At 48.9% G+C, this 12,441-nt stretch overlaps 1 protein-coding gene across 2 annotated transcripts in view; it reads right to left on the bottom strand.

Annotated features, from left to right (window-relative positions):
* Positions 1-6,734, bottom strand: part of FCHO2 (FCH and mu domain containing endocytic adaptor 2) — a 212,372-nt gene extending 205,638 nt beyond the window's left edge. For both annotated transcript variants that reach the window (XM_077462502.1, XM_077462503.1), the window contains exon 1: positions 6,544-6,734. In XM_077462502.1, the coding sequence (XP_077318628.1) occupies positions 6,544-6,576 (33 nt within the window). In that variant the 5' untranslated portion in view covers positions 6,577-6,734. The remainder of the gene's footprint in view (positions 1-6,543) is intronic.
* Positions 6,735-12,441: the final 5,707 nt, after the last annotated feature.

The following is a 12,441-nucleotide window of genomic DNA, read 5'->3' as shown; positions in this document are numbered from 1 at the left end:
GCCAGTCACAAGCATTGGCTTTGGCGCCATGCGCGTGCCCACTGTATCTATTGCACGAACCAAAAAACAGCTATGGCGATTTTCACAACAGAGCCAACCTGCTGCAGTATAATGCAGTATAATAGTGGTTAATGATTTGGATTTCTATTCATACAGTCCTGAAAGTTACATAGCTATGCCAGACAGCACTGGTAGGTTAGTGATCCCAAGTATCTCTACTGCAGGTCAAAGATAAGGGGAATAAAAAAAAAAAAAAATGCTTATATCCTTTTTGCCCCCTTTCCTGAACTTATCTAACCCTGCCCAATGCACTCTTTAGCAACTTCTAGTAAAGCAGAAATGAACCAAGTGAGTGCCCAAAATCGGAAAACTTACATGCTACTACTGAGCAGTCTATGGCCAACCTTACCAACCAACAGACCTAGTGTATGTATTCTCATGATGCATAACAACCTTCAATGCTTTGCAGAGTAATGCCTAGTACTAACGATGAGAAAAATCCTGCTTTCTAAGCAATCGTCTGATAATCTGATCATTAGTACACAGCTTTGGAAATTTTTTCACGTAGAACAGAATGAAAGTTTTTTGCAGGGTTGCACCGAAACAGTTTTTTTATCGGTAAATATGAGTACTGATACTCGTGCTCAAGCACTCGCCGATACCGAGACCTTTGCGGCGCAATTTGAGCACATACAAAATGAATGGGCTCAAATCGCACTGCAAGGTAAATGCATTCCTGTCTGAATCGCATTGCTGCTTCCCAGGTTGAGGTCACTATGACAAGCCTGGGTTCACACAGGAGTGGTGGGGGGAACGGCATGCAATTCGGACAGAAATGGCAACGCATTCCTGTTTAAACTACGTGCAATTCTTTTTGCAGTGTCATTAGAGCCCATATCGCACCACAAAGGTATCGGTTTTAGTTATTGGAGCATTAGCAGAGCAGTACTTGTGCAAATGCTTGGTATCAGCATCTAGTTCGGTATCAGCTCAACCCTAGATTTTTGTGTGACCAAGACCACACATTGCTCAGAAATGAAAGAATACCTTACAAAACATTACTTCCACAGTTGTATTCTGTCGTAGGAGAAGCTTCGTAATTTTAGCAACTTATTGGTTTTTCGATATGAGACTAGCATGCAAAAAAAAACAAAAAAAAACAGACAATCATTCATTCAATATTCTTATGTGTATGAGGTAGAGATGCATCGAATATTCGTCAGACTAAACATATTGGCTGAAAATGGAGTGTCCAGCATTTTGCCGATAAAGAAAAAAAGTGCTCATAATAGCACTGAAAACGCACACAATTTTGCTGCAATTTTACTGTGTGTATTGTGCATTTTTCATAGGACATGTGACTCAAAAAAGCACACCAAAAACATAAAATGAGTGAGTTTTTGATGCGTTTTCAGTGCATTTTAATGGGGAGGTGCGTTTTTGGTGCAGTTTTTTTAACTGACCAAAAATGCAGCAAGTTTTTTTTAATACCACACGGGAAGCACAAAGGACCAATGTAAAGACATACATAGAATTTAAACAGATGCATTTTTCTTGAGCTATTCTTGTGTTCAAGGTGCCGATAATGGCCGAAAAATAATATCATGAACTTAAATGAATAAGAATTTATTTAAAACGTTGATTATGTTACAATTATATAAAAAACGAAAAAACTTATATATTTTTTAAAGCTGTCATTTTATTTTTCTGCCAAGTGCATCCTGAATTTTTGGTTTCGGCACCAAAATTTCCATTTGGTGTACCTCTAGTATGAGGCTTAAAGTGGTTGTGAAGGCAGAAAGTGTTTTGTCTTCATGCATTCTATGCATAAAGATAAAAAGCCTTCTGTGTGCAGCAGCCGCCCTCAGCCCCCCTATCACTTACCTAAGGTCACTCTGTCCAGCAATGTCCATGAGTGTCTCAGCCTTCCAAGATTCTCCTTCCTGATTGGCTGAAACACAGCAACGGCACCATTGGCTCCCACTGCTTTCAAAGTCAGCTAGCCAATTAGGGGAGAGAGGGGGCGGGGCCGGGGCTCCGTGTCTGAATGGACACAGGGAGCTGCGATTCGCCTCGGGTGCCCCCATAGCAAGCTGTTTGCTGTGGGGGCACTGAACAGGCGGGAGGGGCCAGGAGCACAGAAGTCGGATCCAAGAGGAGGAGGATCCGGGCTGCTCTGTGCAAATCCACTACACAGAGCAGATAATTATGACACGTTTGTTATTTTTATAGGAAAAAAAAAAACAAGCCTTTTCAATCACTTTAATGCATTCAAAAGTAGGTCACTACAACACATTCATTAATACACCTACTGACTTATTCAACAAGGTAGTGTAAAAAATCTACAAATAAAAGCAAAGTTTGTTTACACAAACTTACGTTTACTGACATAAGCTCAGTGAAAGATGAATTCTTATTGGATGCTATGCTTTAATGCACTTTGTCTTATTGCATAAGCCAATAATGGTGTTACCTTACACTGCTGAGCAAGGACAGCACCAATTTGAATCTCTATGAAGGACAGCTGAGTATCACAGGTATCGCCTATGTAGCATTATCCCCCAACACTGCTGCCCCTCTCTCACTATCCTTTTACACACAGGTGACTGAATATGTTGTGTGTATGAGATCCAAGCCTATCACAAGGCAGCAGATATGTATGGAGTGCAAACACATTCCATCCACCTCCAGATGTATGAGCACAACACACCCATTATATACAGAATTACTCATCAACCAACAGGCTAAACAATTCATAAATGTGTCCAGACACTAAAGGATATAAAAGGTATAAATAGCACCTACATGAAACCGGTTCCCTGTACTCATTCCCAAGTAATATAGAGATATGGATCACTATACAAAGCAAACGTGGCAACTCAAGACCAACCCAGTGTAGAGGACCTACAAGGCTCTGCATCCTCATAACATCCACATGTCCTCATCTACACTTGTAAATAGGGATGCTTGGGATCACCCATGAGAGACTCGGGGGGTTCCCTGTAATTAGATGCAGGCGGGAAGCCCCATTGAAAGCAATGGGAGGCTTGGATGTTATGGACAGACTGATGTGGGGAATACAAACATGAGCCGACCAAAGCACCAATGCCAGAAATTTAGCAACAAATGCTGGAAGCTGATTGGTTTCTCTGCAGAATTGGAACTCATTTTGCCCTCTCTAGATTTAGTAAATAAACCCCTCTGTGACACCAATCAATGTTGGGATTATTATAGAAGCCATTGACACCAATGTGGGGGTTAATATTGCAGTTAAAGTGGAGTTGCCCCCCAAAAAATAAAACCACTTAAAAATCTTTAAAAAAATAAAAAAAAAATAATTGGCAAAAAAAAAATTTTTTACTCACCTCTAAATACCGGTTGCTAGGGGGTCCCTCGTAGTCTGCCTTCTTCATTGCCCGGGCTGGTGACATCACTTCCCCTCGCGCCGCACATTCACCTGGGACCTGTCACGTGTCCCAGGTGACTGTACGGCGTATCACGGCGCCCTGCGCCGCTCGCGCATGCGCAGTGGGTGCCCGGCTGTGAAGCCACAGCCGGGTGCCCACAGTATGCATGACGGCGCCGCGAGCGGAGCGGGGAGCGAGGGGGGGGCTTCGTTCCCCCGCATCGCTGGAACCCGGGACAGGTAAGTGTCCGATTATTAAAAGCCAGCAGCTGCAGTATTTGTAGCTGCTGACTTTTAATTTTTTTTTTTTTAGGGGGTACCCCACTTTAATGACACCAATTGCCACTGCCATCAATGCATGAGATTATTGCAGCCACTGACACCAACATTCAGGGTTATTTTTGAGCCCACTGACATCAATGCTGAGTTTTACTAATGAGGCCATCACCACCAATGCTGGTGGTATTACTGCACCCACTGACACCAATTCTGGGGGTCATTATTGTGCCCACTAACACCAATGCCAGGGGTCATTATTGCGCCTACTGGCATCAATGTCAGGGGTCATTATTGCGCCCACTGGCACCAATGCCGAGGGTTATTATTGCACCCACTGACACCAATGCCGGGGGTTATTACTGCGCCCAATAACACCAATGCTGGGGGTCATTATTGCGCCCACTAACACCAATGCCGTGGGTCATTTTTGCGCCCACTAACACCAATGCCGGGGGTCATTATTGCACCCACTGGCACCAATATCAGGGGTCATTATTGCGCCCACTGGCACCAATATCATTGGTCATTATTGCGCCCATTGGCATCAATATCAGGGGTCATTATTGCGCCCACTGGCACCAATATCAGGGGTCATTATTGCGCCCACTGGCACCAATATCAGGGGTCATTATTGCGCCCACTGGCACCAATATCAGGGGTCATTATTGCGCCCACTGGCACCAATATCAGGGGTCATTATTGCGCCCACTGGCACCAATATCAGGGGTCATTATTGCGCCCACTGGCACCAATATTGGGAGTCATTATTGCGCCAACTGGCACAAATGCTTTGAGTTATTATTGCGTCCACTGACACCAATGTTGGGGGTTATTATTGTGCCCACTGACACCAATGCCGGGGGTCATAATTGCACCCTCCAGCAGCAATGCTGTGGGTCATTATTGTGCCAACTGAAATCAATGTTTAGAGGTATTATTGCACCCATTGGCACCAATGCTGGGGATCATTATTGCGTCTTCCTCCTCCTGACACAAATGCTTGGGGTCATTATTACATCCCCCCACTCCAATGCTTATTATTTTATTATTTTGCCCCTCGACACCAGTGCTGTGAAGTAATATTGCAGTCTCTCCACCACACCAATGCTAGGGGATGATATTGCATCCACTGACACTAATGCTTGGGGATACTGGACAGTAATGTTGGTAATTATTACGGTAATCGCCTATATCAATTTTGGGGGTTATTGTGGTGACAGATACCAATACCGGGGAGTTATTATACCCACTGACATCAATGGCAAGGGTTATTATTGCAATCACTGCCACCAGTGCTGAGGATTATTATTACGGCCACTGACACCAATGCTGGTTATTGTTTTATGATCACTGACACCAATGCCAGGGGGTTATTATTACACCCACTTACTGCAATGTTGGGGGATACTATTGTGGCCAATAACACCAATGCTGGGGGTTATTATTGCAGTCCCCAACACCAAAGCGGGGGGGGTTATGGTCCTCTGATTTTCCCTTCAGTGTATGCTGCCATATAATGCAAAAAATGCAGGATAGAAATGTTGAGGTGTCGGGGGGCTAACCGGACACAATGCACCTCAACACACAGTGATGGGCTGCTATTGCATGGCCTTCTGGAAGTGTTGGGGCCACACATGGGACTCTCTATAATACAGTTTTTCAATTACAAGTTGGCTACCAATACTCTACACTATGCAGATCAGGGAAGAAGTCCACATCTGTATTAGCTCTCTGCTGCAAGAGACTTGGACCTTCCAGGTGATCAGAAGACCCCAATCACACCATACAACCCATGTACAATGACAGCAGGGGGCCACCCTCGGGTGGTGACAGTACGGGCCCCCCCCACGGTGGTGACAGTATGGGGCCCCCCCCCACGGTGGTGACAGTACGGGGCCCCCCCCCACGGTGGTGACAGTACGGGGCCCCCCCCCACGGTGGTGACAGTACGGGCCCCCCCCCCCACGGTGGTGACAGTACGGGGCCCCCCCCACGGTGGTGACAGTACGGGGCCCCCCCCACGGTGGTGACAGTACGGGGCCCCCCCACGGTGGTGACAGGATGGGGTCCCTCCAGGTGATGACAGTACAGCCCCGCCAAATGGTGACAGCACGGGGCCCCCCCGGGTGGTGACAGTACGCCCCCCGGGTGGTGACAGTACGCCCCCCAGGTGGTGACAGTACAGGCCACCACCCCGGTGGTGACAGTACAGGGGTCCTTCCAGGTAGTGACAGTACGGGCCCCCCCCCCAGGTGGAGACAGTACAGGGGTCCTTCCAGGTGGTGACAGTACACCCCCCCACGGTGGTGACAGTACAGGGGTCCTTCCAGGTGGTGACAGTACAGCCCCCCCCCCCCAGGTGGTGACAGTACAGCCCCCCCCCAGGTGGTGACAGTACAGGGGTCCTTCCAGGTGGTGACAGTACACCCCCCCCCCCCACGGTGGTGACAGTACAGGGGTCCTTCCAGGTGGTTACAGTACAGCCCCCCCCCCAGGTGGTGACAGTACAGCCCCCCCCCCCCCAGGTGGTGACAGTACAGGGGTCCTTCCAGGTGGTGACAGTACACCACCCCCCCCCGGTGGTGACAGTACAGGGGTCCTTCCAAGTGGTGACAGTAAGGGGCCCCCCCCCCAGGTGGAGAGAGTATGGGGCCCCTATGATGTACACAATAGGGTGTCATGTTGGGCCCCCCCAGATGTTGATGTACTAGAGATTCCAGCATGCCCCCGGCCTGTGATGACAAGGTTCCAGCAGCTGTAGGGCCCCCGGGGCCCCGTCCCAGGTACAGCCCCCTCCTCTAGCACTCCAGGGAAGGGAGGCCGGGCAGGAAGAGAAGACAAATCAGAGCTCAGCTCACCCAGAAATTCTCCACGAAGTAGGCCATCACCATGCTGCTGGCGGACTCAGAGGCCGGACTCAGCCCCCCTCTGTCTTCTCCAATGCGGCCCGCTGTCCGCCGGCTCCCCGGCCCGATCCGCTTTCCCTTCTCCGCTTCTCCCCAAACCTACGGAACCAGACGGACTCCCTCCTCCCCCTCCTGGGACTTGGAGCACGCATGCGCGTCACAGCCAAGGGAGGGACACCGACCCACAGCAGCCCCTGCTGGCCGAGTCAGGCAGTGGCGCTCATTGCTGCCTCAAACTGTGACAGTATAAAAATGACAAGTATGAGCGGCGTGCTTCAGTGCACCTCCCTGCCGGGGGCCTGTGTCTGCATGGAGGGTGTGCGGCCCTCAGCACATTACTATGCCTGCAATGTCCTTTGAGCAACTGTAGGTGCAGTTTAAAGTGTAACTAACGGCAAAACTTTTATTTTTATTTTGGATGGCATAAGGGAGGGTTACAACCCCTCAGCTTTTTGCCATCTGTGCCCCATTGGGGAAATTTCTCTTCACTTCCTGTCCCATAGCCAAAACAGGAAGTTAGAGAAAATAACTTCAAATAAAATTGATTGTAAACCCATATATACACCCATTAAAGTGACTGGCCTCAAATAAATAGCCTACATAAGTTGTACCTGTTTATTTGCGGTCTTCTCTACATCCATTCAAAGTCCAGAATTTATAGAGCCGGTGCTACCACTAAGGGAACTAGGCAGCTGCCTGGGACACACTATCACCTAGGGTGCAGCCATGGCCACTAGTTTCCCTACTCTGCCACCTTCCTAACATTCCACTGACATCCCCACACAGTCTGCCCTACAGCTACATCCTGCTGCTCGCTGCTGCTGTTGTGCATATCTCTGCAAATTGTACCTGCATATTGTCTATGTGATTTGTTCCTATTAAGGCCATACCTCAATAGGAAAAAAAAATCCATGCACAATATACAGTGATGAAAGTGCATGCTGATAAACAAACAACACCATCAAATAATTCTGCAGGGCAAACTTGATATGATATTTGGGGTCTGGATACTCTCTCCACTCCTCTGTACCCAGGACCTGCCTAACTACACAATAATGGATGTCCTTGGAAATGGGACAGGCCAATACCACCTTGTCACTGTAAATATGGTGTCCATAGTTCCACCGCCAATATACTCAGTGGAACTTGGTACAGGTAGCTCTCTCTTCCACAGGCACCTGATGGTGTTTGGACACCTGTATGTAGCATCCTGATGTTAGGGCAAGGTTGCTAGTAAATTTACCTATCAACTAATAGTTGCCTTGGCCAATTTAAAGAAGGACAATTGATTTCACCCTAATTCTGGAATTGCTGCAGTTCTCTCTTCTGCCACTAGATGGCAGGGCATCTGGTGGCATTAGATAAAACAAGGAGATTGCAAGGACAGATTAGGAATAGATGGGGTGTCTCAACCAATGGGCAGGGATTTTCTTTGGTCCCTTGGCCTGCTGGGAGAGCCTATTTATTTGGGTAAGGCTAGGTGATTGGGATTCTGTGTCTTTCTGGGTGGACGTGTGTTGTGTTCCGCCGGGCTGCTAGGCCAAAGCCTGAGGGCTAGCCTCAGGACATCTGCCTGCTAGGCTATCTGAGGGCCTATCCAGAAGCAAGAGAGCAGAATAGGGTTGGGATTGAGGCTTGCAGTCCAACCAGAAGTGATGGTTCTGTCAGCCAGAGGAACTGCCCTGGTCAGAGGTAGAGGGGAAGCTGTTGCAACTAAGGGACCATCCACATTATTACCAGGGACCACTGTGGGTAGCTGAAGCAAGTACCTGAGCAGTATTCTCACCAACCGGGGACAAGGGATCAGGAAACTTCAGCAGAGGTCAAGCCAGCAACCCAGCCGTTGGAGGCAATGCTTGGAGAGCATTATTGTGTGTGTGAAGCCAGGGACCGAGCAGGCCAATGACGTGAAGCTTGAAGGGTATCTGCGAGTGCCAAGCTAGTGACACGGGGGTGACGCTTGAGCAAAATACTCAGTGAGAAGATTGAAGAGCACGGGGATCCAGTGGCAGTGGATTGGCAGGTCTAAGAGATAGACTGGGAGCTCATTGAGTGAAGATCTAAAAAGAAAATTGTGAAGGAAGTGAAAGAGTTCATTACAACCTTTGTTAGAAACTGTTCAAGATTGTTGCCATAGAAGACAGCATGTCTACACATGCAGATGTGGTTTCTGGCTGTCTACCTATAGAAGTCTCGAAGTCTGCTAATTAACAGTGCAACCACTAAAGGCTGTTCTGGCCCTAACCCTCTCTCCCACAGTTCTGTTTAAGAGAAAATAAATCTCTTTACATTCAAGAAATGTCTGGCGCCTATTAATCTGCCTTGCATTACACCCACCATGCCTAGTGACCCACTCTACGAAGGATGTCGGCTGTCCCTGACTCTGGAGGTCACCATTTGGCCTGGAGAGGCTCGGGACTTGGCTACATGTAAATGATCCTAGACAGCAGTCTTGTGCCACTGTGTCTCTTAGGTACAAACAAAGCTTCCAAGACAGAGGGAACTCTATGGACTTGCGTTCCCGTAACGTCCCTGATCATCCGCCAATGGAGGAACGACAACCACGTGAGGTGGTGGCTCTGCGCCTGTCCTGGGGAGAAGGTAGGATGGTGGGCATTTTAGGGTCTCCAGGGGGACTGCTGGTCTACCCCCCTCTGAACCCATGTAAGGAGGGCGCCCCCTCTCAGCCAAAGCAGCAGTGGGGACTGGCGAAAATGTTGCAGGTGAAGTGACATGAGCCACAGATCCTTCTTGCTCCTCCACTGTGGCAGTACCTTTAGGGTCATCCCACAAAGTCCCAGGCCACTCCTTAAGCTCCTCACAAGGGTCTGAAGGCCCACACACCACAACCGACTGTGGTGACAGTTGGGTAGACGTCTGTACTTCCAATGTTCCTAGAGAACCATTTTCCGTTGCTAGGTGTGCTGCTGTAAGTGGCGGTGCCTCAATTGCCTCCGTGGATGGTACCTCCGAGGCAGGCTCAACCTCGTGGTCCATGGGGGAGCTCTGGTGGGTGCTATCCTCCTCCACCAGGTCTGGAGAGCCCTGGTGTTGCTGTGCAGATGACATGGCCACAGTGGTGACCTGAGTAGCAATGGTGCATTGTGTCTTAGCAGGGTACCAGGTAGTCACACAGAGCCTCCCCGACTGGGAGCACCACAAAGAGGAAGGCCCAGCACTCCCCACTACAGGCCCAGGATGTGAGAGCCAATGTCAGGGCTCCACACTCAGGACATACGGAGACTAAGGTTTCTGTGACCACAGAGCGGCACACCACCAAACCCCTTCTAGGCATGACACAAGTCCAGTGTCCAGAGATACATCATGGATATCAGGTGATAGAAAGCGGGACTGTGTCACCGGCGCTACAGCCTGTTTTAATATTTCCTACGGTTTTTAAAAATGTTTTATTAATTTTTGGGGGGTGGGAGCAAGTAGCTGGTCTTGCTTAGGGCACAAAATAGCAGAGGAACAAAGCAGCCAACAGAAAATACACTTAGTTCTCTGGATTGAGACAAGTACACACTATAGAGGGATATGCTTGGTTCATATTTCATGTCTGAGGTTTACAACCACTTTACGGTCAGCCCTTGGGGACCCCCATCTCACCAGAACTAGTATCCCCATTGGAAGATTTCCCCTCTAATACTGTGCCAGTGACAACCCAAAATTTGTGATTTTCTTTTACTCTTTCAGCTTTGATTATAATAGTAAACAGGACAAATAGAGAGGATGAATCTCCCTTAGGGGATACAGACATCAATAAAAGCTGCCAGGCAGTGCTAGAATAGACTCTGTGGAGGCCTTTAAGTAGTCAAAACCTTAGGCCCCCCTCACCGGTTTCCCATGCTCTCGTTCTAGTAGAATTAGGTAGTGTGCACATCACAGCCGCTAAATGGACATGGCCATCATTACTAAACATTATACATACATAGGTCACAAAAAAAGCTGACAGAAGATGAGCTTTTAGGATAGAAACTGTAATGTGACCCTGATGTCTATGGTTTACGTACTTCCACCTCAGCTCTGGAAGGTTTTACCCCCTTCAAGACCAGACCATTTTTTGATATTCAATAGTATGCTACTTTAACTGACAATTGCACAGTTGTGCAATACTGTATGGAAATGACATTTTTATAATTTTCTTTGACACAAATAGAGCTTTCTTTTGGTGGTATTTAACCTCTTCATGACCGCTTTATAGCAGAATGATTGCTACAGCGTGGTCACACATTGCCGGGAGGCGTCTATTGACGTAAACATGCTTTTTCTCAAGTCATCTTCCAGGACGGCACACCTGAGAGATGAGAGGCTCCTCCCTACAGGAAACACAATCAATCGACAGCTGTTTTAAGTCCCCACCCTTCCCCTTGATCCTCAGTTTTTGATTGTGTTTCTCCCTACACAGCGAAACTGTTTGTTTTTTTCCAAATGACCCGAAGCCTGGGGCTGGTGGTCTCCCCCTGGGAGCCGGACCACAAGCCTGGGAAGCCTCTGGGTCTGGTAGGATATTCTTGTCCTTCCTGGGGGGTTCCCCTATCTTTTCCTCAGGGCGGGCAGCAGAAATTGGAAGAGCCCCCCTGAGAGCTGAAGGACCCTGGGTACAGTGGTGTACCCAGAACTTCAGGGGCCATTATCCTGTCTCCCCCTCCTTACCTGTACAGGTGGCTGTTCAGACGGGGGTGCTGGCCATCGGTTCTTTCCAGGGGGATCTTGTCCCCGACTCCTGGGTCCCCGGTAGCTCGCGTGGGCTTCCGGAGAGGGCGTGGCAACAAGCACCCGCGTCATTTTCAAACTTCGGGAAAATGGCGGCGGCGTTCTTACCCAGGAGGGAAGGCTGAGAGTCAGTAGGAGCAGGCGCCCACATCCTCCTTTCTCTAGAGCGAGGAGGCACCAGTTTACTACGGTGGATGTCTGCCTTAACCACCTCAGATATGAAGATGGGAATGAGGAATGGAAGGCATTGCCCCCCCATGTATATAGACTGACTGGTACAGTGCAGGACACAGCCTAACCTGGCACCTCCCTATGGGGACAGCAGTTGGGGGGGGGGGAGCACTTTGGCAGCTATCCTCCTTGCGTGTGGACCATAAGGATGGAAAAGCAAGCCCGCTGGCTGTGGCAAAAAGAGGAAGACGACAACGGTGAGTACTTTACTTTCCTTTTGCCGTGGGAATTTAGCTGCAAAATCCCCAATTCCAGCCAGAGGGTTTTTGGGCATTTGAGATCTCACCTGGGGTCTGGATTCAAATAGCCCTTAAGCTTCTGCTAAAAACACCAGCTGCAGCCCCTCTTACATCAGAGAAGCTGTATGGTGGACAGGTGGTGCAGAGGAACGAGTGTGCCTAAACCACCTCAGATGAGAAAGAGGTAGGTAGGCCATTGCTCCCCCTTCCCCGTGTATATACTGACTGGTGCAGTGCAGAACCTGGGGTCGGGATACAAATAGCGCAGACGCCACTGCTAAAACCACCAGCCACAGCTCCCTCTTACAGCAGAGACACTGTGGTTATCGCAGCAGTAGGTTGCCAGCCTCTCCCTACATGCCCAGTTGTGGTACATTTAGTAGGGATGAATATAGCGTACAGAGGGGACCTGGTAGATACAAAGTTACTTACAGGCCAGGTATACCACTGAACAGGTTATTAATTGGGCAGTGGTTGGTGGATTCAGAAGCTCCCCTGGTCAGCAGGTGCACTAGGTTACCGGCCCTATTAGCCCAGCTGCTAGGAATCTGAAGTTGCTTCACAATGTTTAAAAGCTGACCTAACACTCAAGGATGGGCAGAGACCAAGCTTCTGTGTGGCACAGTAGGGGTTCCCTTGTCACAGATCCTCCTTTTGGGGGTTG

The sequence above is a fragment of the Lithobates pipiens genome, unplaced genomic scaffold (assembly GCF_037356315.1).
Source record: "Lithobates pipiens isolate NorthernLeopardFrog02 unplaced genomic scaffold, aLitPip1_a1.2 Scaffold_3, whole genome shotgun sequence".
Classification (NCBI taxonomy): Eukaryota; Metazoa; Chordata; class Amphibia; order Anura; family Ranidae; genus Lithobates; species Lithobates pipiens.
Note: the sequence above shows the minus strand (reverse complement) of the source record. Positions and strands in the feature narration are given on the sequence as shown.